The sequence below is a fragment of the Stegostoma tigrinum genome, chromosome 3, assembly GCF_030684315.1.
Source record: "Stegostoma tigrinum isolate sSteTig4 chromosome 3, sSteTig4.hap1, whole genome shotgun sequence".
Taxonomy (NCBI): Eukaryota; Metazoa; Chordata; class Chondrichthyes; order Orectolobiformes; family Stegostomatidae; genus Stegostoma; species Stegostoma tigrinum.
Window position 1 is genome coordinate 39,142,057 of NC_081356.1, and position 23,552 is coordinate 39,165,608.

The 23,552-nt window shown below is 39.3% G+C and overlaps 1 protein-coding gene across 1 annotated transcript in view; it reads right to left on the bottom strand.

Moving 5' to 3' along the window:
• The window catches only part of dnah6 (dynein, axonemal, heavy chain 6), a 241,124-nt gene that overhangs the window by 212,293 nt on the left and 5,279 nt on the right, over window positions 1-23,552 (bottom strand). Inside the window, exons 3-10 of the mRNA XM_059644490.1 lie at window positions 19,947-20,126; window positions 15,123-15,382; window positions 8,075-8,342; window positions 6,395-6,529; window positions 2,827-2,950; window positions 2,348-2,468; window positions 2,086-2,260; window positions 1,555-1,740 (exon numbers count right to left, since the gene is read on the bottom strand). Coding sequence (XP_059500473.1) covers window positions 1,555-1,740; window positions 2,086-2,260; window positions 2,348-2,468; window positions 2,827-2,950; window positions 6,395-6,529; window positions 8,075-8,342; window positions 15,123-15,382; window positions 19,947-20,126 — 1,449 coding nt within the window. The remainder of the gene's footprint in view (window positions 1-1,554; window positions 1,741-2,085; window positions 2,261-2,347; window positions 2,469-2,826; window positions 2,951-6,394; window positions 6,530-8,074; window positions 8,343-15,122; window positions 15,383-19,946; window positions 20,127-23,552) is intronic.

Sequence of the window (23,552 nt, forward strand, 5' to 3'; positions counted from 1 at the left end):
CACAAAAAACAGTTAAGTATAATTCTGAACTGGATGAAAGTCCAGGCTTTTCTATTATATGTTTTAGTCTATTTCCTTTATTTCCCTTCTGTAAGGCTTTTACAATTTTTTTCATAATATAACAATATGCAAAATACATGTGCTTTCTATACTCATCACACCTACATTGGACAATTCACCACTTGCAAAATCAACATTCATTAATTAGTATCATTGACTTTAGTATTATGTATGTGGCTGGACTTTTCTGCACTAATGTTGGGGTTTAAAAATGGTGGGAAAAACCCTATTTGCCTTCTAAATCTGGAAACTGCACTACCTAGAGGACAAGAGAAACAGATATATGAACACCATTACCATCAGGTTTCCCTCAAAGATATATGCCATACTGATTTGGAACTATATCACCGTACCTACACCATGGCTGAAGTAAAATCATTAAATGTCTTCTTTAATAGCACAGCAGCTGCACCCCATGAACTACAGTGGCTGAAGTGCACATCTCATTACCATCATCTAAAGTACATTTAGGGATAAAGAATAAATGCTGGCCTAATCAGAATTAATCATGCTTGGTGAAAAAAAAATTATCATTCATAATCATGATTGGAGAGGGTTGCGAGCCCAGTGTCCCAATGCTGCAATATGTTTTGCAAATGAAAATTTTAGAATTAGACCATCCAAATTGGTTTGATATGGTCCCCACTAGCTCAGAGGAATGGTAAACCAAAGGACACCTGTCAGGAGTCTGAAATCTATTGTCAGGTAAGTTTAAAGCAGTAGCCAGCTTCACATGTTGCAATAAAATGCTGCCCATGTTATGAATTTAAATAGTGTCTAAGGATTGGACTTTGCTCTGAAATCTTACATGTTCATTAAGTCGTCTTTTAGCGACATGAGAGTACCTTATCCACTTGAATAAAATGATCTTCCACATCGGAAAATATGGAAATTCAGATGTGATTGCATAAATTGTCCCTTTTGCTTTAATTGTTTCAAGAGATTTCAGTTGAGACATTTGTTTCCCTGTTTCAAAGCTTGCTTTTTTAAAAAAAAATCCCTTGATAGGGTTATGTTTTTAATGGTTTTTAATGAATTTAGAATGGTTGTTTACTTTGTTTTATGACTGCCTAATCAGAAAGATTTCAGAAATACATTTTTGAATGATTATTTATTTTGACTGAGTGAGTAGGCAATGAGGTGTTGAATGTTATAATGACGTTGATAGGAAATTAGGAGGGTGAAAAGATATGAGGGTCATAGACATGTTTAGGATTGGGGGATAAAAAGCTATGGGAATATAAAGATGAAAGGGATAAGGGGATGCCTGGGATGTTTGAAGAATGGCATGGTGATGAGGTGTCTTAGGGTATGGGCCTCACACTCCTCTCCAGAAGTGGGCCAATTCCTGAAAACTCTTTTAAACTATCTGCGTTGGAATCCACCAGCTTCCATTTCCACATTATGCCTGCTTATGTTTTTCAAGTTACGAAAACAGTAATAGTAGAAAATCGTAGCTGAAAAGAAACTAAAAAGTAAATGCAGTGAACAAACCTCAAATTCAACAAGGGGAGGACGGAACACCAAATCTTGATAACTTAGTATCATGTCTACAAGAAACATTGGTACAAACGCTTGTTCAGTCTGGAGTTCTTCATCCTCAAGTTCTTCATCCTCAAGATCTTCATCCTGGAAATCTTCAACCGTTGCAACACTGAGTATGGGAGTTTGTGCAAATGACTAAGAAAGATAAAGTGAATACATAAATATAAAACTATTTTACTGTTAAAATAATTTCCAAAAATGGATCTCTTCGGAAAACCTCAGAAGTAATATTTATTTCACTATGAGTATAATTGGAATCTAAGATGTGACGCCTTCTGTGTCGTCATTTAACAGTGAAGTGCATCGCAATAGAGTGTGAAAACTCAAAGCCTCAGTGTGATCCTCGTTTCTGATGCATATATCATGGAAAACACCAAGATCAAAGCTCAATAGGCTTAAGCACGCAAAGAATACTGTTTTTAAAAATTATTGTTCTTCCACCTTAATAAAATACACCAAATGTTGTGAGTGTCTCTCCACCTTTTTTTCCAATTCAGCTTCCTTTTCAGCCTCCACTGTGCTCCAAATTCTAATGAGCTCTTCATCTGGAGTGCGCTTCAGCTTCTCTGTCAAGTGATTGAATAAGATTGTGACGGAATTCACTGTGAGGACATGCAGTGTGTTCACTATGAGGTAATCAGTAAGGCGGATGAAGCTACAAAGGAGAAATGAAGAAGTATTGTGCATTTAACTTGAATCATTAATGAGAATTAAAACAGGGCTTTTATATGTTTCCACTAACCAGGTTAGTCTCCTGCAGTGAGACCTCTTGTTTGCTTGTCCTGTATAATTTATTTTGTCAGATGTCTCCGTAAGAATTTCAGTAGCAATAGTAGAATGCACAGCACTATTCTCACCAATGCCTGTAAGTCGATAAATTTTTTTTCTTATGCAGCAATATCCATAATCAGAAAAGTCATACATGAAAAAGTAAGCAACATGTTTCAAAGTAATATAAATAGATAACCATTCATATGCAGAATAACTGCAAATTTTATATGAAATGGTCATGTTCATTAAAATATACAATAGTTTATTTATGGAGCATACATTTTAATGGGAAAAAAATCTCTCAGAGACTGTCCAAAGGACTTAAAGTAATGTGAACTCAAATTTTTGTCGTGGACATGAGAACGACAATTTTAAAAGGCTGTCAAATTTGCAGTGAAATACACATTCAGTATAAGTAAATATACATGCACATTGCATTTGGATCAGTACCTGCACTCTGCATCTCAGACAAATAGTCATCTGGTATATATCCAGCTTCCAGTAAGGCTGTGCAACAGGCAATCTTAACCGTTTGTTGTGCAATTTTCCTGAACTGAGCTAGACGTTCAGCACTCTGTAGAACAAAAAAGAATATACTTTAATGGGTTCCAGGATTCCTCATATGGAAAATAAAACTTTACCTGAAAAAATTCATGGTTCAAATTTTCACCAACAGACATTGAACCATATCGTACAGTTTAAGTTACTTAAAATTATAACATATCAACAGGTCGCCCACATGCAGTAGTTCAGGTCTGTTGTATGTTTTTATAAGTTATCCCTTTCTTTCTGCCTTTTTTCATCAGGATATATTGAGAGAGCAGCAAAACGTATTGGATTGGCACTTTACAAATAGTAACAAATGGTTGTAAAAACTTTGAAACTATGATTGCGAAGCTTGTCGCTATGAGGTCCTATATAGTTGAAGGAGTGTAAATGTAGTTAATAGGTTTTACAAATAAGTGTGCTGTTATCACACTGCAATAGATATTTAAAACTTTGTTTCACGTAACTTAATTTTACCTCATCTCTTCGCAGGTCTTGAAGTTTGCCCACAGTGGACAAATTAGTATAGTAGGTGAAATGGAAACTACTCATATGTAGGTCATATAGGTTGGTAGGAGTTAGCACTAAGTTAATCTAAGACCAATAAAGAGCCATGGGGTAGCTACAGGGTCTATCCTGGTACTGAGTGAATAAGGAATTTTGGAGTGGTGCATTACATGAGGTGGCATGGGATGATACAGATAAGGCACGGGAGTGGGGTTAAGGAGTTTGAGGGGTGAAGGTTGGAGAGGTTGGACAGAATTCTCGAGCCCTGAGGCAACCTTTCCACCTAGCTTGCCTCCACAGCTATCAGCCTCATCATCATTTCTGGGATTTCCTGCTGCAACTCTTAATGTAGCCTCCAAACCAACATTCAAGTGCCAATCATAGAAGTCAGGTTTTCAAGACTGAAAATTCTCCAAAATTTGCACAGCTGAATAGCAATTAAAAGTACTGAGTTACATCCTAATCCACATCACTCCTCTTAAGGCAATCATATGATCAGTTGCTACAATCAGAACACCTCATGATGAAAAACTGAAGTCAGTACCTCATAACTTATTCTCCAAATGTCAATTCAAAATAACAACCCATGAGACTTTGATACTGAGTTTGAAAGATTCACTAAGTACCAATGAACATGGGCAACTGGAGATGGCAAGGAAGTTCCAACAAATCAATCCACAATGTCTAAGCCATAATTGTTCCCAGTCATTAAATTCACTGCTTCCTTACTGGTTACAAGGATGGCAGCACTGAGACCAGCAAAAATGACCCAGAAACTTGTAAATACTGATAGAAACTGAGGGGAGGGAGGGAAAAACATTATGAGAATGATTCCAGAGGTGAGGCATTTCTGTCAGATGGATTAATTGGAAAAGCAGGAGTTATTTTTGATGGAGCAGGGAAAGTTGAGCAGCAACTTAATGAAGTGTTCAACATCTTCAGTAATCAAGAGAGAGAAACCAGAGGCAGTTTCTGTTGACAGAGGGACTGATGATCATAATGCTCCAATTAAAAGTGATTAGCAAAAGAACAATAGGATGTTCCTTTTTATATAGCAAGTTGTTAAGATATTCATTGTGCTGCCTGAAAGGGTGGAGGCAGACACAACTGAAGCTTTCTCGAGGGAAGTGAAGAAGCACCTGAAGAGAAGGAAAGTATATAGCTTAAGGGAAAATGCAATGGAATGTGATTATTCATTCTTATTGCTTTGAAATTGTTTAAATTCTGCATCTTCTAAATATTGCTTTCTTCTATTTGCTTTCAAGATTTAATAATTCTACAATCAATAAATGGTTGAGGGTTGTGTAGGTTACAATTACTCACTAAATTAAGAATGTTTTAAACTTAACTTAAGGTCTCTTCAAACTTTTCAACTATAAAGTAGCCATGTTGCAAATTTTTTGTCTGCAAATCTTTGAACTCTATGAAAGTCCTGCAGCATAACCAGAGCTCCACAGTGAATACTCTTGGGATTGGAGGTAGCCCAATAAGGGAGGGCCAATGGGTTCCAGAGTGAGGCAATTAGGGGCTTTGAGCAGGATGCATTTGGCACCTCAAGAAGTGGTGTTCTATAAGATGATGTGAGTTGGTTCCATAGTATAAGCAGATAACAAGAAAGAGGGATACTATTTTCCTGCGAAGTGGGCATTATCGCCAAAACACACTGCTCAAAATTGTTATGACCCTCCTTCCTGCTGTGTCAAATACTTTCAGGGAAAAACAGGAATTTCATTCTTGCCCTCCTGTCCATATCACCTGCATTATGGTATGTGCAGTGTAATGCTGGAGTTTCTGAACAACTGAAATGATCCTTGATTTCAGCATCCATCCACCCTCTGTCTTATGGGAGTGTACTTGGGGGTGGTTGACAAGGCTAACAACCTGACCTGAATTACATGTCCATCATCTTTTCCATCCTAGCTGAAAAACACACCTCGTAAGGACATGTGTTATCAAGGCCATTGTTTCTGCATTCACTCTAACAAAATCTCCCGTAATTTTAAATGCCTCTGTTAGGTCATCCAGCAGAACTCTTCAATACGATCTACCAAGGTTCAATTCAGGTTTTGCATTACCAGCAGGTTTTCTGACCATTATTGCATTGTTCTTTATAAGATCTCAAGTGAAAATTACCTTTCATTCTTCCATGTCTGAGAATACGAACGTTAATTCAAAAATAGTTCACTGAATCTGAAGTATTTTGGACTGAAGGTCTGAAAGATGCTGTATTATTATTTATTCTTTATTCTTTACTTCCACATGTATCTGTTCTACAAGTAAGTACATGTCATTCAAATTAGCCAGTTCTGTGATAGATCCCATATTCACCAGACATGGCAGCAATACCAAGCAAAGCAGAAGCGTCTTCTGACACAATCTCACTGTCGATACATTTGCTTCAACAATCTTCCTTCCTGACTTTAGTAGATGTTTGGTAAGTAATTTGAAGATTGTCACACTGATTTCCTAGTCCTAAAGCTGCTTGTTAATCATTCAAAAATGATGTGAACTGCAGATGCTGGAGAATCCAAGATAACAAAGTGTGAAGCTGGATGAACACAGCAGGCCAAGCAGCATCTCAGGAGCACAAAAGCTGATGTTTCGGGCCCAAACCCTTCATCAGAGAGCTCTCTGATGAAGGGTCTGGGCCCGAAACGTCAGCTTTTGTACTCCTGAGGTGCTGCTTGGCCTGGTGTGTTCATCCAGCTTCACACTTCATTGTCTCTGCTAATCATTGAAACTCCTTTTACATGTGTTTGTTAATTTTCTTTTTATATTGCTGATTCCATTGTGGAAAACAAAGACTAACTTGCCCCCCTTCCCATACCATAGTGTTTCATAGTCTTTCTAAAATGGCCCCTGTCCAGAAAGCTGGGAGCCAAAACTGCCTCCAAGAGACTGGGCTACAAAGAAAATTGGTTACATGATGTTTGTGAAAAAATATTTCAAAGGCGTTATACATTACCTCATCAAGTCGTCGAAATTGAACTGTCTTAAACTCTTCCAGTGTGTACGTGTGTCCTTTCTTAATGTCACACAATGCCATGTCGCCAATGCGATAACACATGTCTCTGATGTTCAGGAGAGCAGGCCTCAAAGACTTGATAGAGGAAAAGTACAACATGTTACAAGCCCATAATAAAATTAGCAGCCATTATTTTAAAGTTTCCCATGAGGTTATATAGTAGGCAGCTAATTTAGATTGTGCATAATTTTGTTTATTTTTAATACAATAACTGCAATCAGGCTGCGTAAAAAATATGAAGAGATTCCTTTATGAAAACTGCAAAAACTAACATTGTTTTTCTCTGTAGTTTGATATCTGAAGGTGTTGCACATTAATATACATAGCATGCATACAGTCATTAATAAATGTAGCAATGATAAAAATGCTTGCATTTAAACAATTATATCATAGCAAAGAATCCCAAGATGCCTCACAGAGGTAAAAGGAGAAATAAGAATGTTAAGTCAGCAGAAAATATCAGAAACAATAACACAAAAGTTTAATCAAATTGGTGGACAATAAAAATAGTCCTAAACCAGGGCAGAATGACAAAATTTGAGGTGGGAATTTTAAAGTAGAACTTGGACAGTTAAAGAAAGAGCACAAAAATTGGTGTCAAGGGAACACTGAATTCCACCCAATATGGGTATGCTGGCTCTCTGCAAAAGCAACTCAGCTGGTCCCACTCCCCACCTTTAATGCCTTGGCCCTCAACTTTTTCAATTCAAATAGTTATCCAATGTCCTTTGAAAGCCATGGGTAAATTTACTTCCACTACACTCTCTGGCACTAAATTCCAAGCCTTAATCAGTTTGTGTTTTTTAAAAAAGCTTTTTTCCCCCCAGTGTCTTGTTTCTTTTACCAATTACCTTAAATCAGTATTCTCTGGGATTTAACCCTTACATCATGAGATTTCCCTGACTACTCTTGCCAGGTTCCTAATAATTTTGAATATCTTGAACATTCTCTTCTCAATGTAGAATAGTAAGTCTGAGTTTCCCCATACGTGCACATTCCTGAAATCATTTTTGTATTTTTTCCTACATTTTCTCTACTTCACATACTTCTTAAACTGTGGTGCCCAGAAGAGGACACATAATCTAATTAAATACGAACCAGTGTTTTATATCAATTATTCCTTTGTACTGTATGCCTTATATATAAAGCCCAGAATGAGATCTTTAAAATTATCAAGTAATTGATAGGGTAGACATTAGAAAGCATGTTTCCATTTAGAAACCGTTGAAAAACTAGGGACCATAATTACAAGGTAGTAACTAATGATCCCAAGAAGGAACTTCTGTACTCCGAGACTGACAAGAAAGTAAAACTCACTAACACATGGACTGGTTACAGTCAATTGCATAGATGTATTTAAAAGATGCTGGGAAATTTCATGAAGGAGGAAGCAGTAACAGGCTTTATTGATCGGCTGAGATGAAATGGGAGGTGTGGCAAGAACACTCTCACTGGTGTTGGACTGACCAGGCCGATGTTAGATTTCTGTATAATTCATTGAGGCTACAAGTAGTTTATATTGCAACATTGTGAAATATTGCTCATCATACATTCGGCGTATCTAGACAACAGGTGCTTTAAAAATGATAACACTGTAATAAAGTTTGATTTATAACTCACAGAGTTCACTATGAATAAATTATCTTGCAACGCTCTACGACAGCTGTTGATCTTCTTGGAACGTACATTTTTTCGCCACACTGTAAAAGCTTTCCATTTCCGAAAAAGTGCAAAAACTGGAATCTGAATAAGTTGCTTATGGTACAAATATTCTTGCTCCCAACGGTCCAGTTCTATGAAATCGATGTCTTCATTATTCATATGTAGAACTCCATTCTGGCTGATTGTATAATAATCATTCTGGTTGATATCATCATAGGCAACAACACTAAAAAAAAATTGAGTTCAGCATAAAAATATTAGCAATTGACTGTTTTGTCCATAGTTTAGATTTTTTACAATTGTTATTAAGGTTGATCAGATTACAGGAGACAAAGTGCAAATTGAAACATACATTGAAAGAAGGGAGGTTAAATTTTTAGATGAAACTCTTCCTCAGAACTCCAAAACAGTAACTGACATTTCAGTTAGTATTCGATCTGCTATGAAGTAACAGCATATTTCACGTAATTTTACATTCTTTTCAAGTTGATTCTTCCTCTTTCACAAATTCATATTTTGAGTAGTGCCAAAAAAGTCATATTTTATTAAATCATCTTGGACTTATCAAGACAGTTCACAAAAAATACCAAAGTAAAAGGGAAATGATGTTTATATTGTATGAGAGGAGATAGCTGATTAATAGATGCATTCCCATTAAGAATTCATCAGTTAGTCATGTCAGACGGGTAGCTAGCAAGATTTGTTTAAATTTTAAACCAGGCACGTTGACTGTGTTTGGCTGTCACCAACTTTGTTGAGCTGAAACAGGTAGTGCATCTATTTTCTTTCTGTTTCTCAAGAAAGAAATCCGAAGTATTCACGTATGTCACTTCCAGTGCATTCGTGTGCCACAATGTAAGTCAAACTGACAATCCTAACATTGTTGTCAGCATAATTCTTTGCACACACAATTATTTATCAAGTATTATCTAATCACAGAGCTCCCTCCAATGATGAATACTAACAATTCTTACAAATGTGGGTTGTTTCATTCCGGTCACAATCATGTTTATTGCAATCAGCCACAAGCACGTGCTATTTGACACAATATACTGGTCTTTGGGATATATTGCCCGCATAGCAACCTAATACCCAGTGACTACATTTGTATTTCACATTCTTAGGTGCCATTCTGCCAAGACCTCTGAAAATAATGGTCTAGAACTGGTTTATAGGAAACCTGCAAAAGTATATGACAGATTATCTTTTCAATATTCCCTGCTCATTACAGAAAGCACTTGGTTTAATTTTCCTGAGATTGTAGGAGCTGCAGATGCAGGAGAATCTGAGATAACAAGGTGTAGATCTGGATGAACACAGCAGGCCAAGCAGCATCTGAGGAGCAGGAAAGCTGCCGTTCAGGCCTAGACCCTTCTTCAGAAAACGGGTCAATTATCTCATTTAATTTTCCTGACAGGATAGCTATTTGAAAGGTTGTCCCTCATTCAAGATCCTTTCACTATTAAACCGAATCACTTAAAATAAGTTAATAGACACAATGAAAATCAAACTATTCATGAAATAGCAATTCCCCAAAATTGGTTTCTTTCTGAAACAGGTATTTATAATGGTGTTGCAGAAACCAAATTCAACGTGACTTGTTTTACGCTGCACAATAGGTGTTAGACTTCTGAATTTTACATAGTAAATGGATGGCAGCATGATGATGATGGTAGTCTTGGACCACATTTGCAAAATGCATTAGGCTCCACAAATATGCAGGTCAAGATTCTACACCAAGTACAGGAACCCCAATGCAATATTGGAATGGAAGTATGTACAGATTTCCTTATATATGATCAGCCTCATTGTACCAGTTCTTAAGTGAGCTGTCTAAAAAGTATTCAAGACATGCACAAAAAATACACGAAGAAACTTTTGGTACTCGTTTTTATTGTTGTGAGCCTAGGAGAGGTTGGAGTGCTCCTCCTGGCCGTGTAAAAACTCCGATCACTTGACTTTGGATCACTACTTGTGCGTTAAGACTCTTCCCTACAAAGTGTCTCTGTGATTGCGGGTCAATTTCTTAGCATTGACGGCTTCAGTTTGAAATGAAGAGGATTTGCTCAGCCAAATTTTCAACTGCTCTCGATACAACTAACATTCCTTCCCCCACCCCTCCCCACCAGTTAAGAAATAGTTTTACATATGTAAGAAAGCAGTACTTGATACACCTATTGAACAGAAACACTATTGCAGCAAAACAATTACAGAAATAACAATGCTGCAAGTCAAAAAAAAAGCCAGGTTAGAGATTACCAAAAATGGCAACAAAAAAATGTTTCAAACTTTAAGAAAGATTAAAGAAAGATAAAGAGATGAAGTTTCAGGAAGGTGCAGAAACAAAACATACTAGGCTAAAGTGTGGGAGAACTCAGCGGAGATCATATGTAGGGGAATGGATAGTTTTTACAGACTGAGTTGTAGGACTAAAAATGGATGTGGATTTGGCACCTAAGAATCTGGATATGGATACAGCAAGTGTGGACGAGGTTGACAATGCTATGGAGGAAATTTAAGATGGGGGCAAGAATTTAAATCTGAAACATTAGGACGCTATAAGCCAATGTGGCTGAACAAGGATAGCCATGTTGTGCCAGCTGAGCTTTCTGCAGGATAGGATACTGACAGGAGAGTTTGAACCAGCTCAAGTTTAATGAGATAGATACTAAGAGATTGTCACAGCATTGGAATACTCAAGACTAATTGTTAAAAGATATACAAGAGACTTTGTGCAATGTTGAACTAAAATAGGGCAGACACTGGCAATTTTAGTTAGAAGTGAATAGAAAAATTTTATGAAGCTGGAAGCTTAGGATGTAGCCCAAGATAATGACCAGAAAAGGTAATATTTCAGTAATATGGAAGTGAGGTTTGTGAACTGGTATAGCCTTTACATGTTTAGTTGAAGAAATTCAAGTCTCAGCCAATACTGAACAATGGACAGGTCATCTGACATGATAAAGGTAGTAGATGCTTCAAAGTAATTGAAGATATGCAGCTGGGCATTATTGGTATGCACCTGGAAGGTGACCTCATGTGTAAACAATGGGTCTTTAGGTGGCCCTGCAAGTGGGAAAAGAAATTGCTACTTAGATGTAATCTCAGTTGATGCATTATTACTTGACAACAATGAAGGCTGCAGAGAAACTGAAAAGCATACTAGAATAATGCACACTCACAATAATCACAAAGAATACAATTTGTGACTACTGAGGCAAATTTCTCTAAGTAGTTGTGGGGGAAAATGCTATGAATCTGATGGTAACAGGGACTTGAGAAGAAGGGAGACACAGCTATTGTTATTGAGTAACTAGGGCCTCTAAGGGAGGACTTTTGAAATTAAATATCAGAAAAAAAGTGTAGAAGTCTCCCCTGCTAAAATGGAATGTTCAAATTTACTTCTGCAAATTAAAGGTTGTCTTTAGGCCTTATGTCATGCAATGGATTAACTTGGAAATACTGTATGCTGAAATGTACAATATCGTACTTCATTTCAAACAATGGAACTTGTAGCATTAATTACACGTTCAATATTCAAAGCATACTGACACACCACAACACAAAACTACAACTTTCGTTTATTAGAAGCTCAGTCAGTAATCTCACATTCATATGTATTCTATTACGAGCACACTTTCCACGATGTTGCTCAGTGTACGTTAGCTAAATTCAAACAATAGAGGAGTTATTCATCGTTATAGGCAGTCTATTATCAGGGCCATTTGGATATCTCTGTGTCTAACCGAGTAAAATGTTTATGGATCTCTGCTGGCCTGGAGCAGCAGCAGGACCCTCACCCTAACCAAGAGAAAGTGAAAAAGGCTGCCTCTTGCTGTATCTTGACCCTGTCTAAAAAAAAAACCCATCTCACATATTCAAGGGAACATGGCAAATTCCATGCATAGGCCAGTTACCAATCAGGTCAGGAACTTCCAAACATCAAAATCAGAAATATCTATGTCTTGACTCTGAAGACAACTTGGTTTCAGGCAACTGTAGAGGGGCCTGATCCCATTCCTTTATTCAATCATATGCTCACCAGGGATTAATTAAAAGTGAATTGATAAATTCACATTGCTCCTGTGAACCAATCACAATACAAAACCAATGGAACTTACTCAACTATAGTTTAAAAATATCTACTACAGACAAACTGCATAAAATCCTGCTTTAATCCTTTTTTGATTTGTTCCTGCCCAGTGCCCTGTCACAGGTCATATAATTAATGCATAGATGATGATACAATAGAATTATCACAAGTTTACTGTGCAGAGAAAAAAGAAACATGCATTTCCTTATTAAATCTCTGAACTGTCAAAAGACAGTTTTAATATGGAGTGTTCATGCATCACTCCGAAACTTCGGCACACCACCTAGGCTGATATTTGATACAATGATGGACATTTGAAACAAGGTGAAATTAAGGCCTGGTTGCTTGTTTAGATGGGTGTTACAATTCCCAGCCCAGTCTCCATCTGAAGATTAAAAGACAACTAATTCAGCGAATTGGTCACTATTCCTTCCACCAACTAAAAGAACCAAAGATTGACTGGTCTTTTGTCATATTACTCTTTGAGCAGTACCAAGTGAAAAAAAAAGAGAAGGTGATCTCCACCATAATGGACTGGGAGCAGTTGTTCCATGGTAAGGGAACTATAGACATGTGGAGACTGTTTAAGGAACAGTTGTTGGGAGTGATGAGTAAATATGTCCCTCTGAGACAGGCAAGAAGGGGTAAGATAAAGGAACCTTGGATGACGAGAGCGGTGGAGCTTCTTGTGAAAAGGAAGAAGGTAGCTTACATAAGGTGGAGGAAGCTAGGGTCAAGTTCAGCTAGAGAGGATTACATGCAGGCAAGGAAGGAGCTCAAAAATGGTCTGAGGAGAGCCAGGAGGGGGCACAAGAAAGGCTTGGTGGAAGGAATCCGGGAAAACACAAAGGCATTTTACACCTACGTGAGGAGTAAGAGAATGATCAAAGAAAGAGTAGGGCCGATCAGGGATAGCATAGGGAACTTGTGTGTGGAGTCTGAGGAGGTAGGGGAAGCCCTAAATGAGTTTTTTGCTTCTGTCTTTACGAAAGAAACGAACTTTGTAGTGAATGAAACCTTTGAAGAGCAGGTGTGCATGCTGGAATGGATAGAGATAGAGGAAGCTGATGTGCTGAAAATTTTGTCAAACATTAAGATTGACAAGTCGCCAGGCCCGGACCAGATTTGTCCTCGGCTGCTTTGGGAAGCGAGAAATGCAATTGCTTCGCCACTTGCGAAGATCTTTGCATCCTCGCTCTCCACTGGAGTCGTACCTGAGGACTGGAGAGAGGCAAATGTAATTCCTCTCTTCAAGAAAGGAAATAGGGAAATCCCCGGCAATTATAGACCAGTAAGTCTCACGTCTGTCGTCTGCAAGGTGTTAGAAAGGATTCTGAGGGATAAGATTTATGACCATCTGGAAGAGCATGGCTTGATCAAATACAGTCAACACGGCTTTGAGAGGGGTAGGTCATGCCTCACAAACCTTATCGAGTTTTTTGAGGATGTGACTAGAAAAATTGATGAGGGTCGAGCTGTGGATGTGGTGTATATGGACTGCAGTAAGGCATTTGATAAGGTTCCCCATGGTAGGCTCATTCAGAAGGTCAGGAGGAATGGGACACAGGGGAACTTAGCTGCTTGGATACAGAATTGGCTGGCCAACAGAAGACAGCGAGTGGTAGTAGAAGGAAAATATTCTGCCTGGAAGTCAGTGGTGAGTGGGGTTCCACAGGGCTCTGTCCTTGAGCCTCTACTGTTTGTAATTTTTATTAATGACTTGGATGAGGGGATTGAAGGATGGGTCAGCAAGTTTGCAGACGACACAAAGGTCGGAGGTGTCGTTGACAGTGTAGAGGGCTGTTGTAGGCTGCAGCGGGACATTGACAGGATGCAGAGATGGGCTGAGAGGTGGCAGATAGAGTTCAACCTGGATAAATGCGAGGTGATGCATTTTGGAAGGTCAAATTTGAAAGGATAGGATTCTTGGCAGCGTGGAGGAACAGAGGGATCTTGGTGTGCAGATACATAGATCCCTTAAAATGGCCACCCAAGTGGACAGGGTTGTTAAGAAAGCATATGGTGTTTTGGCTTTCATTAACAGGGGGATTGAGTTTAAGAGTCGTGAGATCTTGTTGCAGCTCTATAAAACTTTGGTTAGACCGCACTTGGAATACTGCGTCCAGTTCTGGGCGCCCTATTATAGGAAAGATGTGGATGCTTTGGAGAGGGTTCAGAGGAAGTTTACCAGGATTCTGCCTGGACTGGAGGGCTTATCTTATGAAGAGAGGTTGACTGAGCTCGGTCTCTTTTCATTGGAGAAAAGGAGGAGGAGAGGGGACCGAATTGAGGTATACAAGATAATGAGAGGCATAGATAGAGTTGATAGCCAGAGACTATTTCCCAGGGCAGAAATGGCTAGCACGAGGGGTCATAGTTTTAAGCTGGTTGGTGGAAAGTATAGAGGGGATGTCAGAGGCAGGTTCTTTACGCAGAGAGTTGTGAGAGCATGGAATGCGTTGCCAGCAGCAGTTGTGGAAGCAAGGTCATTGGGGTCATTTAAGAGACTGCTGGACATGCATATGGTCACAGAAATTTGAGGGTGCATACATGAGGATCAATGGTCGGCACAACATTGTGGGCTGAAGGGCCTGTTCTGTGCTGTACTGTTCTATGTTCTATGTTCTATAACATCTTACCTATAAATACCCTCAAATGGTACAACACTGGCCTAATTTTGCACTTAAGCATCAATCTAGATTACTTGTTTTTATCTTTATCTCGGGACTTGACTTCAAATTACAACATTTGACTCAAAAGATGAAAATGCAATGAAAATGCTGGACAACCCATTTTATGACACTAGAAACATCATGTAAACAACACAGCTTTCTTATATTGTTGTAGGAACATATTGGTAGATTTAGTTTCCAAAAAAATAAATACAGAAATGTTAAAGATTAAAGACTGTACCTCAAGTTATAAAAGTCATATTTAATGGAATATTTTGGAGCACTATAGTTCATGTATAAAAATCCCAGATGTCTGTTCTTCCTTATTATTGAAATAATTTTTAAAGGATCTTGCACATTTTCCCGGATAACGTCTTCCGCTGAGCTATACGTTAGCTCTGGAGGCAAAATCATTCTCATGCACGAGCTTGTCCGGCACAGAGCACCAGTAGGTTGTTTCGGCGGTGGAGGGGATGGCAGTATGCATTTGTCCAGGTCAGCCTGGATGATTTAAATAATGTATTTAAAATTAAAATTGTAATATTCAATGGCAAACCAAATAAAAAGACCATTTCATTCTGAATATCTTTACTCCAACATTTAATTGATTCTGTTCTGAAGAAAGAACAAATCACACTTAACTTAGAAATTCTAATAGTAGCATGGGAGTACAGAATCTAAACTTTTCTAAGAAGAGACAAGAAGTTTAAGCTTTTAGGATTGCACTTAGAGCTGACACATGGAATCAAATGTGTGAGAGAACTCCAAGTTACACAACATTAAAAGATGGTGCTTGTTAGTTGGCATGATTTGCCTGGGGATGCCAGCCAATCTCAGCTGAAAAAACCTCAATCCAAATACTGATTAATCAGGATATTGCCAGGGAATCAGTAGTCTCCACGAGCTTTTCTTGGAAAGGTGCAAAGTATAAAAGTATTTTTTTCTTGCCTACATAAAAATCTTTTAGGATGCACTAATGCATCAATCAACAAGCCCAAGTGATCAGGGTAAATTGGTTTCCCAGTGTAATTTCCAGCAGTCAAGATTATTTATCAATATTTAGATAATAATTAATTCACTTATGGAAACAGTCAATTCTTTTTGCGTTCCCCTGATCAATTAGAGTTTACCTGCTTTTTCAGAGTTAATTCAGCTGAATAAAACTGACACATTTAGAAGTTCCAGCTGCATCTCTCTGTCAACAAATAAAAATAAATCAGCACTCTGCCAACACGAGGTAAAGTGGTGTTCCCCAAGTGTGGTTTCTTGTGTTCAGAGGCAATGGGAACTACAGATGCTGGAGAATCCAAGATAACAAAGCGTGAAGCTGGATGAACACAGCAGGCCAAGCAGCATCTCAGGAGCACAAAAGCTGACGTTTCGGGCCTAGACCCTTCATCAGAGAGCTCTCTGATGAAGGGTCCAGGCCCGAAACATCACCTTTTGTGCTCCTGAGATGCTGTTTGGCCTGCTGTGTTCATCCAGCTTCACGCTTTGTTATCTGTGGTTTCTTGTGTGTCAGTCTTAGTGAATCAGAGATGAAAACCTTTGTCTCTTAGTAGCCATGTTTCATGAAAAGTTCTAGCTATTATTTCGTTGAAGCTATAATCAACAAAGTCAAGTATTTCAAAACAACTGTGGGTACCTCTCTACATTAAAATAACATATTACTTATTTGAGGTCTAAAACACTGGTCAATGGTACAAAATGATGATCCAATGAAGTGACTGTGTTACAAATATTTACTAGTTATATTTTCAGTAAATAGGTTATTTGGAACATATACCTCCAAAATGCAAACAAAGTTAGATACACAAATATATTACTTCGAAGTGATATTTAACATTGGCCTTCCAAAATTCCAACGTAAATCAATTTTCTTGTTTTAAACCATCGAGGGAATTTTTCCCCCATTCAGAAGGATAAAGAAGTTTCAAAATAGCAAACTTTGACAATGTACTTCTGAAGGCACATTAAATATTTTTCTTCCTTTAAACAATTTCAAGCTACTATTGGTAAAAAAAACTGAATGAATGAATAATTGGACGTGTTATGACCACAGTGGACCTCCTCAAAATATTTTAAGAAGGTAGCCTATACTCTATTCTTTTCTTATTTTAAAGGTAAAGGGAAGTGCTGTGCTCTAGATGTAATTCGATTGTTCAAACTAGTTGATGTTAAGCAGCGAGTTTTGAGAAGATTTGTAGCTCAGGTTGAGGTTCTGGATGTGAGTTTGCTCGCTGAGCTGGAAGGTTAGTTTTCAGACGTTTCGTCACCATTCTAAGTAACATCGTCAGTGAGCCTCCGACGAAGCGCTGGTGTTATGTCCCGCTTTCTATTTATCTGGTTTGGTTTCCTTGGGTTGATGATGAACATCAACTAGCCACAAAACGACATGACCCACTATCACTCGTATCCTTACACACAGATGAGGAAGGACACCACTTTGATTGGGACAACACATCCATCCTAGGACAAGCCAAACAGAGACACGCACGAGAATTCCTAGAAGCATGGCATTCCAATCAGAACTCCATCAACAAACACATTGGCTCCAAATCAATGTGTTTGTTGATGGAATTCCGATTGGAATGCCATGCTTCTAGGAATTCTCGTGCGTGTCTCTGTTTGGCTTGTCCTAGGATGGATGTGTTGTCCCAATCAAAGTGGTGTCCTTCCTCATCTGTATGTAAGGATACGAGTGATGGTGGGTCATGTCGGTTTGTGGCTAGTTGATGTTCATCATCAACCCAAGGAAACCAAACCAGATAAATAGAAAGCGGGACATAACACCAGCGCTTCGTCGGAGGCTCACTGACGATGTTACCTCGAATGGTGACGAAACGTCTGAAAACTAACCTTCCAGCTCAGCGAGCAAACTCACATCCTGCTGTTAAGCAACATACAATTTATTTAAACACTATAGTAAAAATACATCAAAAGGAAGAACTTGGAACAACTTAACTCTATTAGAAACATAACAGAATAATAGATACAGTAACAGTAAATAATTAATTGTTCCAATATATTTACATCTATAAACAGACCCCTTGGCAAAAAGGCAAATTCAGAGATCAGATTTTCGCACATGCAATACCAGCAGTAGGAGGAGAAAGCCCAGCTTCTATCTGTAAACGAGAGAGGGGGGAAAAGAAAAAGCTTCTGCTTCTTAAATCTCCAGCAGCTTCTGCTGAATGTGAAAGCTAAAAAGAAAAGTTAGAAATCCTGGTCAGAAAGAGCTAGTCACACCCAACCAGTCTGCTTTTATAGTTCCAAAATGTAAAAAAGCCCAAGGCGTCACATGCTGTTCCGTTACCACAGACTGCTCTTCACCTCTCAGTCATTCTTTCAAACTCTCTCTTCAGAGAAACCAGGACAAAATATACCTATTGAAGCCACAGCTTCATCATAATTGAATGGATTATCTTATTGTTGCATGTATTTTACAGTGAAAAGCTTCCACTGTCACCATGATTCTGGCACCATTTTGAATAGTCTAATTAAAAAAAAATCTAGCTTAAGCAATGTCCCTAACCCTTCTGCTACTGCATCACAATCACCACTGCTGGACCCAATCTACAAAGCTGCTGTTCCTCAGGTGTCAACTTTCGCTGCTGGGCCTACATCACAAACATCAACTCCAATGTGGTAGCTGTGCAATGCAGTTTATAAAAGGAAAAAAATAAATCAAGCATGTATACTGAACCATCTCCAATACCTCTCTCTCCTTCTTGGACCTCTCTGTTTCCATCTCTGGCAACCACCTGAAAACCGAGGTTCATTTCAAGCCTACCGACCCCCAGTTACCTAGAACACACCTTCCTGCAAAAAAAAATGCCATCCCCTATTCCCAATTCCTTCGCCTCAGCTGCATCTGCTCCTGAGATGAGGCATTCCACTCCCAGACATCCCAGGTGTCCTCATTTTTCTAAGGCCGCAACTTCCCCTCTACAGTGGTCGAAAAAGCCCTCGACCGCATCTCTCACATTTCCTGCAACTCATCCCTCACCCCACTTCCCCGCAACAACAAAAACAGAATCCCCCTGGTCCTCGCGTACCACCCCACCAACCTCCAGATCAAACGCATCATCCTCTGCCACTTCTGCCACCTGCAATCTGACCCTACTACCAAGGGCATTTTTCCCTCCCCACCTTTACCTGCTTTCCAGAGGGAACGTTCTCTCTGTGACTCCCTTGTCCATTCCACACTCGCTGCTAGCCCCACCACTTTTCCTGAAACTGCAGGAAGTGCTACACCTGCCCCTACACTTCCTCCCTACCCCCATCCCAGGCCCCAAGAAAACCTTCCTCATTAAACAGATGCTCACTTACACATCTGCTAATGTGGTATACTGTATCCGCTGTTCCCGATGTGGCCTCTACATCAAGGAAACCAAGCGGAGGCTTGGAGAATGCTTTGTGGAACTCCTTCGCTCGGTTCAGGACAAACAACAGTACCTCCCAGTCACGACCCACTTCAACTTCCCCTCCAACTTCTTGGACGACATGTCCATCCTGGGCCTTCTCCAGTGCCACAATGATGCCACCTGAAGGTTGCAAGAACAGCATCTCATATTTCGCATAGGAACCCTGCGGCCCAATGGTATCAATGTGGACTTCACAAGCTTCAAACTCTCCCCGCTCCCGACCGCATCCCAAAACCAGCCCAGCTCATCCCCGCCTCCCAAACCTGTCCGTCTTTTCTCCCACCTATCCACTCCTCCCACCTCCTACCAACAGCCTCATCCCTGCCTCTTTGACCTGTCCATCCTCCCTTGGCTGACCAATCCCCATCCTAACTCCCCACCTACAATCACCTTTACTGGCTCCATCCCTGCCTCCTTGACCTGTTCCTCTCCTCTCCACCGATTTGCTCCTTTATCCATCGTTCATCCACCTCCCCATCTCTCTCTATTTATTTCAGAATCCCCTTCCCCTCCTCTAATTCTGAAGAAGGGTCCAGACCTAAAATGTCAGCTTTCCTGCTCCTTTAATGTTCTTGGCCTGCTGTGTTCATGCAGCCCTACATCTTGTTATCTATGTACAATTATAATTTTGTTCAAACCTGTTTCTTCTTCACATCAGGTGACAGTTTTGGTAGTCGTTGGATAGGCTGGCTGGCTAAATCTAAAGACTCATGTCGTGACCGTTTTGACGGTTGCCATCCTAATTTTATCAGTTGCTCTCTGTTCTTGGCAAAAATATATTCTGGCTGATTTTTGTCTTGGTGCCTCTTGAGGATGGGCTGTCAAAATATTGAAGGAACTTTTATTAGTGAGAAAGGAAAGAACTCATATTGTAGAAACATCAATATATAAGTCAGGAGATTATATGGAAATTCATTAATAAATATCATAAAATTGCAACGAATGGATTAGGAATAACTTGTAAAAAATTTGTATTTAAACACTATCTTAATACCAATTTTTAGTGAGCCCACATTGCTGTAGGATTTCTGCGGACTAACAACATTCCCATGCGACATTTTATGTCATCTGAATAATCTGATGGCATTTCAGTTTCATTTCTCAGTGGAAAGATAGCACTTCCAAACTGCACGGGTACCTCATGAATTTACCAGATTATGTAATCAATTCACCAGAAATGCAACTTCATGCAGAGTTCAAACATGCAGGGAATGAAGTAAAAAGCGGAGCGTAAATCATATAGGCTTAAAGAACTAAAGGGCATCATCCGAACTGTATGATTCTATGAAATATTCTCTCTTAATTAGTGACTGAAATTTTTGGTCATTGTTAGATCTCACTTTCCAATGAGTGTCCAAGTTGTGGGACTGTTTCAGGTAACTTTTATAATGATTTTATTTTTAGTATAGCTTCATTTCTCCTGAGCAATAAGCCATACAAAGTGCTTCAGAATGTCTTAACTTATACAGTTAAAACTTACAGTACACATGCCCCTTTTACTTTTGGTCAGTGGCGATTACAGAAACTTGGATAACTCAGGGACAGGAATGGTTGTTGGAAGTTCCAGGATTTAGGTGTTTTAAAAGAAATAGGGAGGGTGGTAAAAGAGGCAGGGGAGTGGCATCGCTAGTCAGGGCTAGTATAGCAGCTACTGAAAGGCACTTCGAGAATGATATGTCTACAGAGTCAGTTTGGGTTGAGGTCAGGAAGAAGAAAGGAACAGTCACTTTGTTGGGTTTGTTTTATTACAGACCCCCAAATAATTGATGAGGGTAGAGTGGTGGATGTGGTATACATGGATTTAAGTAAGATGTTTGCTAAGGTTTCCCATTGTAGGCTCATGCAGAAAGTAAGGAGGCATGGGATAGGGAGAAATGTGGCAGATTGGATTCAGAATTGGCTGACTCTGGGAAGATTAAGGTGGTCATGGGCAGCAAGTATTCAACATGGTGCTCAGTTACGAGTGGTATACCACAAGGATCTGTTCTGAGCACTCTTCTATTTGGGATTTTTGTAAATGATTTGGATGTACAAGTGAAAGGGTGGATTATTAGTAAGTTCGTAGACGATACGAAGGTGGATCGAGTTGTGGATTGTGCAAAGGTTTGTTCTGGGTTACGAAGGGACATTGATAGGATGGACAGCTGGGCTGAGAAGTGGCAGATGGAGTTTGGCCCTGAAAAATGTGAGGTGATTCATTTTGGAATGACAAACTTGAAAGCAGAATACAGGGTTGACAGAAAGATTCTTGGCAGAGTGGAGGAGCAGAGGGACCTTGAGGTTCATGTCTACAAATCCCTGCAAGTTGCTGCCCAGGTGGGTAAAGTTGTTAAGAAGGGGTATGGTGTGTTAGCTCTCATTAATAGAGGAGTTGAGTTCAAGAGCCATGAAGTTATGCTCCAGCTGCACAAAACCCTGGTTCGGCCACATCTGGAGTATTGTGTCCAGTTCTGGTCGCCTCATTACAGGAAAGACGTGGAAGCATTGGAAAAGGGATAGAGGAGATTTACCAAATTTACCCTGGAATGGAGGGAAGGTCTTACAAAGAAAGGTTGAGAGTGCTAGGGCTTTTCTCTTTAGAATGATGAAGGGTGAGAGGTGACTCAATAGAGGTGTACAAAATGATCAGAGGTACAGATAGAGTGGGCAGCCAGAGACTTTTCCTAGAATGGAGGTAGCTATTACGAGGGGGTATAGTTTTAAAGCAAGTAGAGGTAGATATGGGGGGACGTCATTGGTAGGTTCTTTACTCAGAGAGTGGTAGACGCGTGGAATGCACTGCCGGAGAGGGTCGTGGAGCCACCCTCAATAGAGGCATTTAAATGGCTATTAGACAGGCCTATGGATGTTAGTGTAAGGTAGGGGTGGAGGTTAGACAAACCTTAGGTTTAGGGTAAAAGTTCAGCGCTACATCGTGGGCTGAAGGGCCTGCACTATCCTCTGTCCGCAGCACCTAGTTGCTCTGGTACAGCATCTCATACAGTTCAATGTTGCCTCAGCAATTTACTTGCCGTCATGTAAACCATCATGGCTGACTTATCCCTCTCTTCAAATCTTGCAGTAAAAATATGCCCCAGTAAGGAGGAGAGTCATGAATTACCTCCTTCAACATTTGCTACTGCTTGCTTCCCATCATTCCTTCTATCTTACCAGTTCACTTTAATTCTATCCTTATTTGGTTTCAAAGCCCTTTATTCAAGTTAAACACAGTTGTTTTCTATCTATATTTTTTATTCTCGACCTGAATATTAAATTCTATCATGTTACGATCACTACTTTCTACGGGATCTTTTACTCTGATGTCATTCATTAAATCTGTCTCATTAGCCATATCCAAGATAGCCTGCACCCGGTTGGTTCTATGATATATTGCTCCAGGAAACACTGGCAATTTTTTTTTCAGTTTTGGGAACAACTGGTAAACCAAATGCAAATTATTACATACTTAACTAAATTAAATATGAATAGATTAATTATCAATATTTTACCTAAATCACTGTCTTTCTTTTATTTTTAAAAGCCAATTTGATAATGTAGGAATAGTTGCTAACACCAGAAGATACTCATACTTTCTTGATCTGTGCAACTGACACGGATGTCTCCCTGCTGGCAATTTGCATATGAAAAATAAATCATTTGACATCAACTGATGAGCAATGTATGATTTATATAATGGGATAAAATCCTGAGTTTAAAAAAAATTCTGACCATATTCTATCCGTACAGTGTCCCAAAATGCAGCATGTTTGTGACTTATGCCATACCTCATTTTGGACATTGTAGAATTTTGTGTTATCAGTTTGTGAATCTAGAATAGATTCCTAGTCTGTTTACGTTGACCGTTTTCAGTGCCCACATTTCAGGAATGAGTTTTATCATGAAAAGTGCAGTCTAAGTCAGCTGCTGAACGCAAACAATAAAAACAACTGGGCAAAATAAATTATATAGATGCTGTAAAGTTGACTAATGCACAAAAAAATATCATTTTTTGGACAATTCTAGTTTCCAAACAGCCAGAGGTGTTAAACCATTTATTTAGTTTAACATTTGCACGAATAGCATGCTTCTACAGGTGACTAAAGCATCTGAATGTGTGGCCAGTCATTACATTTGAAGACTTGCAAAGGTTTTGAAGAGGGTGAAGAAAAGATTTGAGACAGTAGTTGCAGGCATGAAGGATTTTAGTTATGATTGGAGAAGCCAGGGTTAAAAAGAGAGTTAAGAGGAGATTCATACATAGTTTC